The 18,681-nt window shown below is 38.5% G+C and overlaps 1 protein-coding gene across 1 annotated transcript in view; it reads left to right on the top strand.

The window, feature by feature from the left end:
- Positions 1 to 17,874: 17,874 nt before the first annotated feature.
- Positions 17,875 to 18,681, top strand: part of LOC104462563 (DENN domain-containing protein 4C-like) — a gene marked incomplete at both ends in the record, with an annotated part of 21,861 nt that continues 21,054 nt past the window's right edge. The window contains one exon of the mRNA XM_010074548.1: positions 17,875 to 18,202. Coding sequence (XP_010072850.1) covers positions 17,875 to 18,202 — 328 coding nt within the window. The remainder of the gene's footprint in view (positions 18,203 to 18,681) is intronic.

Below are 18,681 nucleotides of genomic sequence, written 5' to 3'. Positions count from 1 at the left end.
TTTCATGTTCCGTTATTCTTGTCAGAAAATGTGAGCATACGGACTTAGTTATTCAAAAGTTTCAGGAATACAGTTACACTGTGCTACGCATTCCAAGCTAGAATAGAGCAGAAAGTTTTGTCTTAGTTAATACCTTTCTTTAGTCCTTTGTTTCTGCTTACAGGCTCTTTAAAGGTATAAATGTAGTCCTAATGTTTACTGTTTGCTTTGGCAGATAGGAAACTTGAAAACAGTTTTCAGAATAGCAAAGATTATCATGATGTTCTATGGCTGTGGTTTAAGCCCAGACAGCAAAAGCAGCACACAGCCACATACCCCCAACCTCCTGGTGGGATGAGGAGAATAACTGGGAAGACAGAAGGTAAAACCTCATGGGCTGAGGCAAGAATAGGGAGGGATCGCTTACTACCTATGGTCATGGGCGAAACAGACTTGACCTGGGGAGACAAAATCAATTTAATTTGTTAACAACCAAAACAGAGTAGGATAGTGTTAAATAGAACCACATCTTCAAAAGACACCTTCCCCCCACCCCTGCATTCTTCCAGGGCTCAAAAAAACTTTATTCCCGATTTCTCCATCTCCTGCTTCCCAGGGGGATGGGGGTTGTGGTCAGTTCATTGCATGTTGTTTCTGCTGCTCTTTCCTCCTCAGGGGAGGGCTCCTCACACTCTTCCCCTGCTCTGGCATGGGGTCCCTCTCATGGGAGATAGTACTCCATGAGCTGTTCCAGCATGGGTCTGTTCAATGGAGTGCAGTCCTTCAGGAACTGACTGCTCCAGCGTGGGCTTCCCATGGAGTCACGGCCTCCTTTGGGCATCCAGCTGCTCTGGTGTGGGGTCCTCTCTGGGCTGCAGGTGCAGACCTGCTCCACTGTTACCCCCCATGGCTGCAGGGGCACAGCTGCCGCCTCACCACAGGCTGCAGAGGAATCGCTGCTCTGGCACCTCTTTACCCTCCTTCTTCACTGGCCTTGGTGTCTGCAGAGTTGTCTCTCTCACGTTCACTCCTCCCTCAGCTGTAGGTTCTTTTGCTGGCTTCTGGAGAGCTCCCAGCTCATGGGCTGGGGCTATTGTGTCAAGGGGCACTGTGGGGCTGGGCTGGGCTGGGCCTGGGGCGGGGCTGGGGCTGTGCCACCTGCTCCATACGCTGCACCCCTCCTTAATACGTTATTTGCAGTGGCGCTGACTGGCTCGGCCTTGGCCAGAGGCGGGTCCGACTTGGAGCCAGGGGAACTTCTGGCAGTTTCTCACAGGAGACACTCCTGTAGCCCCTCCCTTGCTACCAAAACCCCACCAGACAAACCGGATACACATCTTTTTATGCATGAGGGTCTTTGCTTTCACTTTTTTTTGAGGAGCAGCAAACTCAAGGTTGTTGATACAGAGAATAGTAGAAAAGTACCCATGATTTCTTGCCTAAAAGTTGGTTTGCATGTCATTAAATGTTCTGTACCCTTTGTTTTAGTTAAATACAGTGAGCCAGTTTTGCTTTATTCTGCTTTCATCTTCACATTTTGTGACACTTCAGTTCTTTTCCTTTACTCTCAAAAACCTCCCTAAAGAGACTTGGTGATTTTTGAGCATCAACCAAGAGCCTGTGTTTTTCTGTCTAGAAGATGTTAAAAATAGTATAAATCAAGGATTGACTTGCAAATTAAGTTGTTCAGTTCTGTCAGCAAAAGTTGGTTTTACAATTGCAAGTCTCCAAAGAAGCAGAAGCCTTCTTCCTCTTGAAATGAAAGTGTTTTCCACTTGTGAACTAATTGCAGCTCTACTACAAAACTTATCAGTTTTTCACCACAGAGGTAAAGAATCCCATGCTTTTGCTTTCCCTCCTAGCCTACACATTTCAGTGATAGCTTTTTCCTTTATAATTAATTACAGCCTTTGATCAGTAATGCTTAAACTGAAGTCTAGCCACTGATTCGTTCTTCAGTGGTCCTCTTCCCCTTTGCAAGTCTTTCATGTTGAGGCATTGTGTGGCTGATGAAAGCAAGACTTTTTTTTTTTTTTTTTTTTTTTCTTCCCCTGTTGGGCAACTCGGTGCTTCTATTCCTGGTGTCACATAACATGGCTCCAGCTTTCTTTGTTATTTGCTGGGGAGGAAACTATACTCTCAACCAGATAAGAAACCTGACATAGGTAGAAGTTTTGCAAGTAAGATGTCCTCCAGCCAAGTCTATAGATGTGTAAACTGTATTTTTCTGCTTTAAGAAAGGATAAATTGTGGTTGAAGTTGGGAGAAAGAGGACCATAACTAGAGAGAAGCTGACTAGGAGCAGCATATGAAGGAAAAGTTCAAACACTTAATGTTTCAGGAAAAGCAAGAAATCAAGCCGTTTATAGCTATATGGTTAAGCCCTGAAACTTCTACAGGGTATCCGTCTGGGTCTAAGAGAAAGTTATAGAAAGGAAAAATAAGGTAAACTGCTGAGTCACAGCAACTGGTTATTCAGTCAGTTACTCTAATCATTGAATGGCACTATTGCAAAATCTGAAAACTGGTGTGGCCGGTTCTCAACAGTTGATCAGCTAGCGTCTTGGAAGTAACAGGAGCAAATCACCTAGACTAGGGAGTAATTTCTACCTATGCCTTCATTCTTCCCTTGATGCTTGACTTCTCCCAGTAACATTTTAAGTAATGAATGACCCTAATGAGAATATAAATTGCTGGATATCTGGGTGTAAGTGGCAGAAAATTGTTGTGTTTGAAGGTAATATAAACTTAAGTACACTGAGGTTTGGGGTTTTTTTTGAAGGCATAGACAATATCTTTTGCAGGTTTCCTTAGAATGAATCGTAAAAAGTGCGCTGTGTGTTTGCCACAGGAAGTGCTTTCAAGGATGTGGACAGCCTGAGAAATGTTTAATGTATGTAAAACATGTCTTGTACCTGTTAAGCTTCTGAAACCACCAAAGATGTGACTGAAGAGGGATACTGACATTTTAGCATAGGGACACTCATCTTTTTCAGTTCCCTTCTTCCCCTGTTAACCACCACTTACTTTTTAGGGGGTAATTCCCAATGAAAGCCTGACTTTAGGTGCCCTCAATTATCATGTGAAGCTCCTCTTCCACTGCCTGTGGAAGGAACCTAGGAAAGCTAACAATGTGAGATTAAGTTTTGTTTTCTCAGTAGGCCCCACAAACATCTACAAATAAAATTTGTATTTGGCAGGAGAGGGAAGAGGGTACAAGTCATTTGCTTGTAAGCTTTCTAAGTCGTGAACCACTGTAATGTACAGGTGTGGTCTGTTAATGAATGGGAGCAGTATGCAGTCATGTCCAGGTTTGTCTTCAGTTCTGAATATTAAAGGATACGCAGGACATAAAAGAGAAAACTTCCTAACTGTATAAACTGGTTACTGTTTTCTCAGATTTGTGATGAAACCAGAAAAAGCAAGTCTACATGTCTCCTGTATGATGTTTACTTGACTCAAAGTGAATTCTTGCAGTTAGAATCATCAGTGAAAGAATTGAATTACTTCTGACCTTAAAGTCTTGCATAACCTTGGGATGCATCATTCCTTAGCTTTTCTTTTCTATTTTTTTTTTGTTGTTTCTTGTTTTAGTTATGCCTTAGGTTTTAAGTAGTAATTCTCCCTGTATAGGACTGTTTATGTTTTGTTACATGGATAAAATATCACTAAAGCATTTCACTAAAGTTTTCCAATACTGATAAATTATGTAGGCAAACTTGTACTGTTGTAGTTGTACTGGCATAAGAAAATCTCAAGTCATAAACAGAACAGACTTTGCAAACAAAAAATTGGTTTTTGCTGGTGGTGGTGTACTTACACAGGGGTTTGTATCAGAATACCTGTATGTCTCTGAAGAGCGGAATTCTTTTGTGCACTCCTGGCTGTGCTGGTACAGATCTTCTGGGAGTAAACCAAACCTACACTATGCAAAATAATAAAAGAAGGAGTATGTAGTTAAGGGTTGGGTAGCCCAAGCAGAAAGTTCACCTTTGAAAAAAGGCAGAGTGTGTGACCCATGCTTTCTTAAAAAGGTAGAGTAATTTCAAACTCTGATGTATATACTTTGTTTCATTTCTGCTTTGAACTTTTTTTGTAGGCATCTTCTTGTAACATAATTACATGTGAAAGCCTTAAGTTCCTTTGGGTTATGATGACTCATTCAAATTGAATGTAATGACTAATGTGACATTTCAGTTTATTTTAAAGAAAACAGCAAATCCTGCACAAAGACATTTATAGTTTTCCTTCTTTCTTCTGTGAGATTCAGATGTGCAGTTATGCGTTGTTAATCTCAAAACCTCTCCTTACTCTCTGCTATCTAACTGATTCTGCTAGGGAAAAAAAAATCTTGTGTAATAAATCACTCTAGTTTTAAACTGTTTTCCTGGCTATGTTAATTGCCAGATGATGTCTTCTCTTCCTGAGAAGGGAAACTGCTTTGAGCCTCAAGTGCCGCATTGTCTCTTGTACCTTTTAAAAAATCTTCTCCTTAACTGGTATGCTTGCTGGATTGAATGTCTGAGTTGAAATACTTTGCATTTGAGTTGTCCAGGTTGGTAAGTGCAAAATTATCTTCTATCACTCCATTTGTAGTGCTGCTCTTTTTTGTTTGTATGGAGTATTGACACTGCCCTAGCTCTGCTGAAAAATGACGGAGAAAGAAGACAAAAAGAAAAAAAAAGATTGTAAAACATTAAGACTGTGTTATAGAGGGCTGTGTGATGCCCTTTCTTTTAAGCAGGGGCTGAAATGCTGGTAGCCCACCTCTCGGATAAATGCTCTGACTATGTAACTATTGTCCCACCCAGAGCCGGTAATATGTTAAAGTGTACAATGGAGCAGTATCAGCTGAGGAGAGTGGGAATTTTCCAACACTGTAGACTTGAGACTAGGTTGTGAGGGCTGGCATACAATTTTTTTGTGAATTGTGAATTCCACTCCATCCTGTGCAGAGAAGTGAACATAGGGTTCTCAAATGTTTTGTGCATGCCACAGCAACTGAGCATTGGGTAGAGTGACGGGACTGTGCCGTTGTGTGAGTCGTCTGGGAACAAAACTTGGGAAAGGATGTCTGTGTTTCTAAACAATTTGGAAAAAGCTGAGATCAGTTCTCTAAGTAAATTGAATTAATCCATTCCAAGATGGTTAAACTGGAAATAGGAGTGCTAGCAGTTGTGAATTATGTCCACAATAGTCATGGCATGCTTTAGGAAACCAGAGTTTTGATTTCTAAGGTATTAGATACATTGTGTCAATGTAATGTATCAAAACATTATGTATCAAAAAATACATAAAAACATGCATGAAGATTATTTTAAATAGGAAGACAAGTGCATGTGTTAAATTATAACTGAAATCGATGTTGCAAACAAGAAAAGGTAATAACAATAACGTGAAGGGCACGACAGTATAAAACAGTAAATCACAATTGCTTTTTGCATTGCTTTATTTTTGCACAAGACAGAATATGACTTAAATTAGATTTCAGAATCCTACCACAGGTAGGTTTTAGACTCTCTGAAGGGACATTTCTCCAGACTTTTAGGCAAGTATGTTGGAGGCTGCTGGTAATGGCTGAAATCTGAAAAAAACAAAACCCTTTACTTCCCTTCCCTTTGTATTGTAACTAAGCAGGTGTGCTCTTAGAAGTGATCTGACTCAAGCACTTATTTTACTGTTTAAAGTCTGTATAGTTCATCACAGAAAATCAAGTTTTCTATAAGTAATACAGTATAGATACTTTGAGTGTTAGATGATAATATTATGAGAAGGATCAAAATATGTGTAATGTCAAACTTCACGTTTGCCTGCCATCTGGTAAGTGGTAGGGCTTCATGACAGAGAATCTCAGGCTTGCTATCATACTTTGACAGCTTTTGTAGTGTTTGAGGAAAATATTTATTGATACACTTGTCTGTGTAAGTCGTAGCTCTCTAATATGTTATCTTTCATGATTTTTTTTCTTCAGAAGTTCATATAATACACAACTTCATTTGCTCTCATTCTAATGATCTCAAATTTAATGTATTCTGAATGAAGACTGAAATACGGGCTTTAATGGATTCAGTTATTCAGTTCTCTGGACAATATATATATGCAGGAACTTAAGTGAGTACAGCAAGAAGCAAGGGTTGATAACCAAGGGCTTTTAAGGAGTGGAAACACAAATATCCTTACATGTATTGCAGAATACAGAGGAAAAAAAGATTCCTTGGTTTTATAATGAGTTTCTGTGTGAAAATCAGATGTTCCTGTTGTCTCAGAAATGACTGAAAATTTCAGCAGAAAAGAAACAACAATATACAAGTCAGATTTTCCACAGAATGACAAAATTTTCTTGTCTGTGGACAAAAATTAACTTGGTAATTACATACTTAAGCAATATTTTAATGTTTATTCTGGAGCAAGAGTTGTAGTCATAATGAAGAGTTTGAATCACTTTACTTGGATGCTTTTGCAGATACACAGTCCATCCACTTGATGACTTTTATGTGGGAAAGCTTTTCCATTTCTGTGCTTTTATATTAAGATAGCTTTACTGTCTTTTAGATGACTTGGGTCCATTTTGTTTTGGCTTTTGGAGTTGTAACTGGACTGGAGCGTGGTTGCATGGGTGCTCTTGTCAATATTCTTTAAAATAAATCAGAAGAGACTTGGGAGGCAATTGTTGACAGTTACTACACTGACTTAGATTGTTGTGATCCATTTCTCTGTTAGCCTTTTATCTAGGAATGGGAAGAGTAGCTTAGATACTAAGCAAATAGCTTGTCTTTAGAAAGTTTTGCTTAAACATTTGACAGTACAGAAAACACTTATGGAAGTTGAGGGCATAGGTTTTCAGGAACCATACTCCTGCCTAAGCTTTTTAGACGTGATTGATATTTGTAGTAACTTCACTGCAAGGTGACCTGCAAAATGAGTGATGTAGAGGGGTTACTCGGAAGCCCAGCTTACGCTCTTTCTGCGTTTGCTGAAGTAGTGCTAATGCAAACCTGCACTGCAAAAATGTGCTGCAGATCAAGATTGTGGTATACCTAGTGCAGCATAAAGAGCAAAAAGACAGTTCCTCCTGTAAGATTCTTGCTGCTGCAGCCTAAGACCAAAAGCATGAATATTTTAATTGCTGTCAAGCGTGTGGTTTGGACTTTTTAAAGCCATCTTGGCAAAAGAGAGCTTCTTAATGAGGGATTGGCAAGAGGAGTAAAGACAGACTTCTGAAGTGTTAATAAGCTCCTGCCAAGCTTGAAAAGCATCTGAGAAAGAATGAAAATGCTGACATGAAACCAAGTGATTTAAGGCTGGTGTCATAGGCCAACCAGAAATGGGAGTCATCCTCTTGACAGTCAGGAAGAGTGTTCAGTGGGGTGAGGATAGGCTGTGAGGATCTGAAAGTGTCAGTGGAGCACCCTATGTTTGATGGGATGAAGCTGCCAATGGAGAGACCTACAGAGAAGAATGACATTTTCCTGCATATTTATTTTCCCAAAAGATAAAAATGAGGAAAGTTGTGTTCCTTGAAACTAAAGAGTGGGTTTTCCACTGTGGATTTGTGGAGCCCTTAGGAGACAATTGCAAGCGGCATATGGCTGACTGTATTGTAGCCAGCTAACAAAAATGAAATCAAAGCATGATTCTGTGATCTGGCAAATCTCTGTCACTGGAGATTCTGTCAAAATAATTTCAATGCCAATATTTAATTATTTTGATGCTTAATAGAGAGAGCAACAACAATGAGAGTATCTCAAACTCTTACACCTTACTTCAAGTACGCTGCCAGGTAGATTTGATACAGAACATCTTTTCTTCTCTCTTTTGACCTCTCAGAACCAAAACATAATCTGGCCTGACCCCAACTGAAAAAGGGCACAAAAAACCCTATGAAAAGCAATCTAGGTAATCTGTGCTCCCAGAAGGCACTTAACCGCTGGACTATTGTCCCTTGACTTTTTATTCACTGCTTTATTTTTGTTTCAGGCTACTATATTTGGCTTTGCTCCAACAGAGTTTCCAATTACAGAAAGAGTTCTGTAACAAAGAATGTTTCCAGGGCTGCAGATGTTTCACTCATTATGTAATACTGAGCATGGCTAACCTTCAAAGCTTGCAACTGGGGCAGTAAGTGCATTTTATGAAGTCTCACTAGTGCCGAGGACAAGGGACAATTGCTTCCATAGTCCTGCTGGCCACACTATTTCTCATACAAGCCAGGACTCTCTTGGCCTTTGTGGCCACCTTCAGCTTTCTACTCCTTCAGCCGGCTGTCGACCAGCACCCCCAGGCCTTTTCTGCTGGGCAGCTTTCCAGCCACTCATCCCAAGCCTGTAGCGTTGCATGGGGTTGTTGTGACCCCAGTGAAGGACCTGGCACTTGACCTTGTTGAATCTCATACAATTGGCCTTGGCCCATGGATCCAGCCTATCCAGATAATTCTGAAGAGCCTTTCTACCCTCAAGCAGATCAACACTCCCGCCCAGCTTGGTGTCATCTGCAGAGTTACTGAGGGTGCACTTGGTGCCCTCATCCAAATCACTGATAAAGACATTAAACAGAACATGCCCCAGTACTAAGCCCTGGGGAGCACCCCTTGTGACTGGCTGCCAACTGGATTTAACTCCATTCACCACAGCTCTCTGGGCCTGGCCATCCAGACAGGTTTTTGCCAAGGGAAGAGTACACCCGTCCAAGCTGTGAGCAGCCAGTTTCTCCAGAAGAACTCTGTGGGAAATGGTGTCAAAGGCTTTACTAAAGTCTAGGTAGACAACATCCCCAGCCTTTCCCTCACCCCCTAAGTGAGTCACCTTCTTGTAGAAGGAGATCAGGTTAGTCAAGCAGGACCTGCCTTTTAAAGACATTGATGAATTGTTTTAATTTCTTGCCATTTTCAGTTTTGACGAATAGCTGATGCTGCTTTATCTCAAGAAGTATGCTGTCTTGCTGCTCTCTAACACATGTATGCATGTTGGCCTTGGCCCATGGATCCAGCCTATCCAGATAGTTCTGAAGAGCCTTTCTCCCCTCAAGCAGATCAACACTCCCGCCCAGCTTGGTGTCATCTGCAGAGTTACTGAGGGTGCACTTGGTGCCCTCATCCAAATCACTGATAAAGACATTAAACAGAACATGCCCCAGTACTAAGCCCTGGGGAGCACCCCTTGTGACTGGCTGCCAACTGGATTTAACTCCATTCACCACAGCTCTCTGGGCCTGGCCATCCAGACAGGTTTTTGCCAAGGGAAGAGTACACCCGTCCAAGCTGTGAGCAGCCAGTTTCTCCAGAAGAACTCTGTGGGAAATGGTGTCAAAGGCTTTACTAAAGTCTAGGTAGACAACATCCCCAGCCTTTCCCTCACCCCCTAAGTGAGTCACCTTCTTGTAGAAGGAGATCAGGTTAGTCAAGCAGGACCTGCCTTTTAAAGACATTGATGAATTGTTTTAATTTCTTGCCATTTTCAGTTTTGACGAATAGCTGATGCTGCTTTATCTCAAGAAGTATGCTGTCTTGCTGCTCTCTAACACATGTATGCATGTTACGTAATGCTTTTAATGTGAATCAGGGACATTTCCAAAGTCACTCATTAAAAGAAATTACGCACTGGTTGCTGTGGTATAAAATGAAGATTGTGAAGATTGTTTTATACAAAGGGGAAACAAATCATTCTTCCCAGCCTTTCCCCAATAACGTTATTTAGTCTCAGCCCAAGTTAAAATAGTGGTCTGTGTGAATAAAGAATCACATCTGTCCCTTCTCTACCACAGCAAGGAAGGTTTCTTTTTGAATATTCGGAAGGGTAAACAAACTTTGCCTACCCTTTCTCTCCTCTGATTTGTTCACTGGAAATTATAGAGAAGTTGCATGTATGAAGACTTGGTCACATAACTTACTAAGTTCTGTACTGGGGAGTGAGGTGCCTATGGTAGTCCTTGTGTTGCCTGTGAAGTTATGCCTAGTGCAGTGGTTGAAAAACATAGTAATGCTTCTCTCTTACTCAGATTGTAGCCAGTAAATTTTCCAAGTGTTGCAGATGACCTTCTGACACACTGTCTTGTATCCGTCTGGTAGAGTCTTTGTCTTTTAAATTAGTATAGCAAATCTGGTGTCTTCCCTGTTCTTTAGGCCAGTTTATTTTAGAAATAACTCTTAGAGAAGAATGGATATTCATTTTTCTTTTAACTTTTTTACTGCCAATAGCCAAGTATAATTCCCTTGCAAAACCAAGCACTTGTGTAGAAGTCCTGAGTTGTATTTAACATCTAACTTGCTTAAAAATCTTAACTATGCAGGCTATTTACAAAATAGATGTTTCAGTCACAGTGCACAAAAAGTGCTTGAATTTATTCTTCAGTCTGGAATAATACTTATTTCCTATGCAGTCTGGTTACAAAAAATATTTTCAGTTGTGAGGAAAGTATCCCATCTTGGTCAGAGTTCTTCAGTCATCTGTGTATACATGCTGTAGACTTCCACACAACAAGCACTTTGTAAGTAGTAAATAGTTTCCACGTGTAGTTTTTGGGCACTACCAGTATCTGAAAGAAGACTCAAGTGAGTTTAATAAATTGCAAAGTCATGTGTTAGCCATTAATCACTTGCAAAAATACCTTTATAATTTCAGTTCTTTGACCATAACTGAAAACACTTTCACCAGTATTTTCAGTTAAATAGGTTTCTGGACTTTGATTATATTGAAAATACCCTGAAAAAGCTCTTTATGGCTTTATTTTTATTTGTGATTAGGGTTAAGAATATTTAAGTTCTGAACCTTCATGTGAGTAGTGAAGGAAAAGGTCATTGATTATTTGAAAGAGTTGGCCTTTCTTATAAAATATCATTAAAAAGCCATCTGCTTTCTGAAGGGAGCCTTGTATAGTAACTATATAACTATATATAACTAATTGTGTATATAACTATAGATAATAGTTACTTCACTGCTACTTATTTCAGTGTATGTTTCTTCACTTGGAGGAAGATTGTGTTTTGTCTAGAAAACTGGCTACTATCTCTGATCTTAGGCTTTTACTGATCTGATTTAATTTCTTTCTAGTGGACACTTGCTTAGAGCAGAATTTTGAAACTAGTGAGATTTTTATAAACAAAGTTCAACTCTTATTTCATAGACTTTTGCTGTGTAAAAGATAAACTTGAGAAGAACATTTTACTTTCAGTATAGTATGTAGTGAGTTTTCTTTGCAGGTAGTAGAGTGCTCAGAGATGAGCAAATAAGAGGCTTTTAACACCAACTTGATTTTTCCAGGTAAAGTTATGCTAGTTGGCCCCCTGAGCCTTATGCTGATGTTCCTTGAGAAGACGCAAGATCAACACTCCAGTTAGACATGAGCTGAAAAACCCCTTTCATATCCACACACAGTCTTGACATAAATTTATTTTTTGTGTGCATTTTGATACTAGCATTTGAGCCTTTTCTTTCCAGAAGTTGAAAGGAACAAGCAATTACTTAAGGATTTGCCTGCACAGAAGCCTTAAGAACAACTACCTCTGAACCCACTCTGTGGGTGGTTATTCTTACTCTGAAGTGAGTGCGTACACACAGGTTTCCAAGAATACCTTTTCCTTAGTAGTGTCATGTGCAAGTATGGCATTTGTATAGAAATTATCCAGTTGGCGTTTGTGACAAACCCTTTCCCTTGGTTGCTGTTGTATGCAGTTTTATAAAGCTTATGTTTCCTTTTCTTTAAGTCTCTTGCCAAAAACTGCATTTACCCATACCATTTGTTTCTGGACTTATGCTGGCCTTCCAATCTAATTTTAGAAGATAATTTGACATTAATGTATTCTTAGGATTGGGACAGACCTGTGCTTAGAATTCTAGGCTTCCGTAATTTTGTCACAGGTTCAAAGGGAGATAGTGTAAATTATGCCATGACTTTTTAGGAATGAAAGACTTTAATTAATTAAAAGCTCTTCGGTGACAAATGGCCTGTTGTCTCTACTAGGATGAAAATTCCTGGAAAGCCGAGGACAATGTTTACTTTTCTCCACTACTTTTTTTTTTGAGCAGGTCTAAACTGGGCTAGTTCAGAAGTGCCCAAGTTCCTTTGATTCAACGTGGTGGGCTCACAGGGTATTGGGACAGTGTTGTGTAGTGATAGCAGCTTGAAAATAAGATGCCTGCAAAAGTTCTGTTGATAGGCCAAAAAGGGGACCGAAGTTGGAGTGGAGTTAGACTTACATGGCTGCATTGCTTGTCATTTCTGAGTTGGTGCTGTATCTTCTCTGCACAACATTACTTGGCATAAACTTGGATTTGGTTATGCTGATGTCCAAAGTGTATTTAAAATACTTTCTGAAAACTTTTAAGACTGTACAGGCTGCCTGCCAGGTCACCCTTCTAGTATCATTTCCAAGAGCCTATTTCAAAAATGAAGGAGGTGGCCTAAACATTTGACAAGGTTAATGGATCTTGCATCTCAGAAACTATTTTCAGAACAGATTTTTCTTTTGATGAATACAATCTTCAAATAAAACACTGAAATGAAAGGTTGAAATTGTATTATCTGACTTGCTAAAAGGATAAAAAGCAAATTGCACATCATGCGTGTCTTCTCATAGTAACTTTCTAGCATATAATAGCATTAGAAAATAAATGAAATTTTCTAGGATATTAAGGTTTTAGCATAGTAATTTTGCTGGTATTCCTTTCTACAGCATCTATGTCTTTATTTTAGATGAGCAGACAAGCACTTTCCTGTAATTCCACACTTAAGAAATGAAGTAGTTCTCACTGTACTTACATTATGGAGAATTGTAAACAAACGTTACTTGACTATGAACAGCCAGTGCAGTGGTAAAGCAAATGGTGTCATTAATGGATTTAAATGGAAGAACCTTGGGAAAATAGTTGTGGATCTAGCACTGTTAAAACAAATATTTGTTATTACTCAGAGTTTGTCAGGTAGCTGAAGCAGACTTCCACAAATTAATATGTGTTAGAGAAGTCTCCTTTTCCTGTGTTTTGCAGGTAACGCAGAAGAAAACTTTATCTGCAGAATAGGAGTTGCCAGCTGTTGCAAGCTCTGTAAATAAAAGACTGAGAACTTTAAATTACAGTCATCTCCATTTTGGAATTGAAAAGCTTGTAACTATGTGATAAAAGCAACATTGCTATGAAATAAAATATAAATACAATACTTACTTATATTGTCGTCTTTACTTCATGTGGCTGCTTGTAGCTTGGCCTTACTTTTTTTATATCTTTGCAAGAGCAACTCTGTTGTGGTTCATCTGACTTAAAACAGAGGAAATTGCTGTCTAGCTATATTGAAAGAAAAATCTGACTGGTGTTTTAGACAGCAAATAAACTGAAGCAATTTCTAATAATGTATTTTTTTCATAATTGTTCAAAATTCATAAAAGTGATCATTAGAATGGAAATGTTTTCCCCAAGGCAATTTCACTGTGAAATCTCTTCTTAAGAGAGGGCTATGGCCTATGTGAAACTAATAGTTGAGTTGCTGGATTTTTAATGTAACATTTTGAAAGAATTGTAAAATTACATTGTGGTTGTGAGAAAGGCTGTTGTCTTTTTAGAGAGGTCAACCTTAAATGGACTATGGGAGAGGAGAACACTTTGCCATATTCCTGGTGTTTAGCAGTGAAAAGTTTGTTGTTTTTTTTTTTTTTTTTTCTCCTCTCCTGTGTATTTTTTTCCTAAATGGATCTCTTGACTTAGACTGTCGTACTGAGTCCCTTTAAGTGTTGTCTGTGCAGGCTGTTTTTGTTTTTCATATACAAAGCTAATTACTTCCACTGGGAATTCCTTTTAGGAAAGCATGGGGTTTTTAAAAGAATAAAATACTGAAGAATAAAATATTTTTAGATATTTAGAACATTTTTTTTCTTCAAAAAATCATTTTGGTCCTAAACCGCTCATAGCAAATTTTCCTATTGTGGCCTATGAATGAATTGTAAAACTGACTTCACTTAAATAATTTCTCCATAGCCTTTATGGAGCTGTATGGACTTGGAGGTTTGTAATTCCTCGAAGAGTATTGCTCATGTTCTTAAAACAGAATTTTTGTTTTTGGCTTATTGGACTGAACCTGATGTATCTTTGTAAACTTCAAAAAAAAAGATCTTTCATGATACTTATATGATGGCTTTTTTTTTTCAATGTATCCTAGATTTTCATCATCTAACACCAAGGTAACAGTTCTATTTTTAGAATTTTTTTGTATTTGGGTTTTGTCCTGCAAGGGAATGGGCTGTTATAATAAAAACACCAATATTTTTTAAATGTTGAGTTTTCATATTGATCTTGCGATGTACAGGAACATACTCATAGAAGAGTGACAGAGGACAGTATCTCTTAAAGTTGCAGTGATAAAACTTATGATAGAAGGTCTCTTAGAAGACTGTTTGTTCCCTTGTCTATGGGGGGAGCAGCATGCATACTTATTCTTGTGTAAGGTATCACAAAAATAGTAGAAAATTGCAGTGGATTCTTGTTGTTCCCCCACAAATCATAATATTTTCCTGCAGTTCATAAGGCAAAGTATCTTTTGAGTAACTGAATTCTACTGTTTGTTATAGTTTTGGTGGCTATCTGCTAATTTATAGTTTAGTGTCTATTCATATTTATAAAGCTATTGCATTAAAGAAGATAACAATGGCTTAATTAAGAGCTATTACTTTAAGGTCTCTTTTGAGAAATCCTGTTGATTTAAATCTTTCTGAAGTTGAAGAACAAATTCTTGAAGACCTGAGTTGTAGTGCTTACTTGCAACCTTACTTCTGTTATCCTTTTGGAAAAGGAAGGGAACTGTTTGAGAGACTCAAAACATTTTGAAAAACTCTCTAAATGTTGTGCTGACATATGAGACTTGTGTGCCAAGTTTCTCAGCTGAATTGTCTGGTGACTCTGACTTTTCCGTGTCACATATTACACAGAGTTTCTGTGAAGTAAAACACAGCCATGGCTAAGAGAAAAACATAAAATCGTAAGTGTATGCTCCTTGGCAACCAATTGTACAGTTTTATTTATCCCCACTGGTAAAAATTTGGGAATTAATTATCTTCATTTGCATTCTAACAATCCAAATCTTAGTATTTAATTTTTCAGGTCCTTTTAAATTTTTTTCCATATATTTACCAAGGAATGCTAAATTTTTGTTTTAAAAAACATTTGAGTATGACACTAGCACAATTCCAGGAACTACAGCTATGATTAAAAATACGAACTATTTTGAGATTGTTGACATTTTATGCTGTTATCATTACTGTTTTATTTCCTGCTCTGTGTACTAAAAGTGAATGTGGGCAATGATTTTAATGTTGCGTTGAGAGAACATGATATTGAGCTGTGTGAACATGTAGCAGGTAATAAAAAGCTGGATCATTTAACAAAGGTTTTGTTTTTTGAAGAACGTTTATGTGATGCCAACCACTTCGCTATTTTTAGCAGTTGTTCTGTTAATTTGGTTTCACATATGGCAAGTGCAACCAGTGCTTTTCAGATTACAAGATATTCTAGCTCAGGACTTTCCTTTCTTTTAAGAGGAGCTGGGAGACGTTGGTTTATTTTTTAAATTTATTTATTTTTATAATTCTGTGAGCAAGTCCAAGCATCTAAGAGGCAAACTGAAAGATCTTAGAGTTTACGATTTATGATTAATCCAGTGCAAGACAGTGCTGCTGCTGAAAGGGGTATACTGCTGTTGTGGTGAATCATTGGACAACTGCTCTGGTTGAACACTAATCAGTCGCTGCCAGGTTAGTGTTCAACCAGAGCAGTTCCTTTTTCCAGTTCATTTCGTGGTTGCACAAACTATAGTTCTGGACGAAAGTTAAGGTGGGAATGAGCAGTGGCGGTATCAGGGAGGGACCTTTTAACAGAAAGTCTGATTTATATGAGATTAAGTTGAAGCCATTACTCCTGCATTTCCTGATGACTTGCTTACTCGTAAAGGGCTTTATCACTAATTTCATGTTGTTTGTGACAGTAAAAAGGGAAAACCACTGTAAGTTCTGGAGTTGAAAGCGATTCAGAAGCTTCACAAGTAGCTATGGCTTTGGAGTTATTTTCTTGTCCTTCAGGAGACCTAGGCACTGAATACCTGACAAACTGAATAAACCTTTTATTGTTCCTGTTGAAACAGCATCCGTATATTTTGGGCCTGAAAACCAGTCATGTGAGTAGCTTTCCTCTTTTCAGGGGAGCCAGGCACTTCTATTTCTCTTCCCAGGATCTCTGTTTGTGGATTGCCCTGCAAAAGCTGTTAGCCAAGGTGTTTAGAAAACACTGAAGTAATGTTGTGAAAAACATTGTGGAAAAATATTGCAGTAGAGGCTTTTAAAGGGTATAGGTACTCTTCTTTCATGTTTGAAAGGGTTTGAAAAGGTGTCATTTCAGTGTCAGGAAAAAAAAATGAGTTAATTGGAGTATAGAGGTACTACAAATCTGCATGAAGTTATTTCCCTTCCCCTCCCTACTTTCTTCTCTTGCTACAGTACCTTGCAATATAGTGGTTGGCGCCTTAGTTGCATAATCTTGTGCTAGGATTTCTTAGTGAGCATTCAGAATGAATAACTGATATTTTTCTTCAGCTGACTACTTGGAACACTTCTCATAACAAGTTTTAGAAGTCTTTTAAAGTGTAAAGATGGAAAATACCTTTTCAGTATAGTTTCAATAAGAAATAGCAGGGTAAGAACAGGAGGAGAGACCATGTTGCAGGGAGCAGGATTATACTGTCTCCACCAAACCACCTTTCTGTTAACAGGGTCCAATGTTTTTGCAGTTGTCAGACTAGGACATTCTAAATTCAAGAAACTTCAGTTTTGGTGTACTTATTATGTGGTAATACCCATGGAGGACCACTCCTTGGTAGGTGAGACCTTAGCAGCTCTAGCAGTCTCGTTTTCAAAGGCAGGAACCAGACTTCCATTCTTGGCTACCTTTCTAGATGGGATCCCCAGAAATCTGGTGATGGAAACATGAGGATCTAAAAGAAGGGGGTCCCTAGCTCCCTGAAGGGGTATAACAGTATTCAGGTTTATTGCTTGGCTACTACTGTTTAAGTATTTCTCACTCAACTTTTAAAAAGATAGGTATTCCATGAGATTGGATACGTGTGATATTTGAGTATAGTCTGTCAGCTGTTTTTGCTCTTAATAGAACTTGTGTTTCACTGCTTTAAAATGATATGCTTAGTGAACATCACTAGCGTTGGGAGAACAGCTCTTTCCAGATCTGGAATGTGCAGCTGAGCAGTGATGTGTGCTGCCTGATCAGCTGATAAAATGTGGGTTTGGATGTGTGATTTTTGTAAATGACTTCCAGATGTTACAGTTACGAGCTGAATGTCTCAAGACTGCACTGTTAGATCTAGATTATGAAACAAAATGGATGAAATGTTCAGAAGATAAACTAGTGAACCTGTGCTTGGAATTGTTCTTTCTCAAAAAAAAAAAAAAAAGGAAAAAAAAAGAAAAAAAGAAAAAAGAGCACGATTCTGTAGTCAAATTACTCACTAAACAATGGCAGAAAAATATAGAAGCTTTTAGTTAGGGGTACCTGCATTAATTTATAGCCTGGAAAGAGCTTGAACAGTCTGGTAGCTAATGCCAAGCAATTTTCTATGTAGCTGCTGTGTTAGGAGCTTTGAGTATTTCCTTATGTCACTTAAACTTCCTTGTGCTAAAACATGACTGCTACAGTGCTAGAACTGAAATGCAATTACCAATAATACTATATTTTTGAGCAGCAGAAATCAAAGTTTGTTTTGGAGTTTCCCTTGAATTTTCATGAAACCTCTACGTAGGAATTTTTGTATTTACAGAAATTTCTGTAAAGGTTTTAAATCCTCATACTTGTTGAGGAAAGGGTTTTAGCTTGAAAGCAGAGTGTTTGATTTTTCTCTCTTTGTTTTCCCCAGGAAGTACTGACATAATCATGATAGAAGACAAAAGTCCACGAGTGGCTGACTATTTTGTAGTGGCAGGGCTCACGGACACAGATACTGCAACCCTCCTGGACCAAGAAATAAGCCGACATGAAACAAAGTCAGCTGGTCCAAAGGCTCCGATTACTGACATTGCTGTGATAATTAAATCAGCTGGTGAAACTGTCCCAGAGGGATACACCTGTATTGAAGCCACCCCTACAGCCCTTCAAGCCAACTTAAACTATGGAAGTCTAAAGAGTCCTGAACTTTTTCTTTGCTACAAGAGAGGCCAGGACAAACCACCTATTACTGACATTGGGTGAGATTGCTATAACAATTCAGTTCCTTCTTCAATAATGATCAAATCGTATTCTTCATACATGATGATGAAGACAGCTGTGAGAAAGCTTCTCAAAACATAATCTTTGAGTCTGTATTGCTTATTACATGTATCTCTCTAGTATTTTCTTTCTGAAATAAGTTGAGACAAGTGTCAGCCTTCTAGTGAACTTGTCTTTTTAAAACAAATGATATCGTTTTAACTTAGAGAGATAGATGAAGCAAATAAAATATGAGAAATTAAGTTCTCTGCTGCAGTTTTATGAAAGTTGAAAAGTACAAAAATTAATTTATAGAAATAGTGTAGTGCAAATCCAAAAATATAACATGCTGTCCTGATCCAAAGTTGGAGAGGTTTCGATACATTCCGAAGAGTGAGATTAAGACCAGATGAGGTCAGATGCTGTACACCCAAACCAACTTTATTAACAACAATAAAACATAACAGCAATAGGAAAG

The sequence above is a fragment of the Pterocles gutturalis genome, unplaced genomic scaffold (assembly GCF_000699245.1).
Source record: "Pterocles gutturalis isolate BGI_N339 unplaced genomic scaffold, ASM69924v1 scaffold23427, whole genome shotgun sequence".
Lineage (NCBI taxonomy): Eukaryota > Metazoa > Chordata > Aves > Pterocliformes > Pteroclidae > Pterocles > Pterocles gutturalis.
This window is presented reverse-complemented; position numbering and strand designations above follow the sequence as displayed.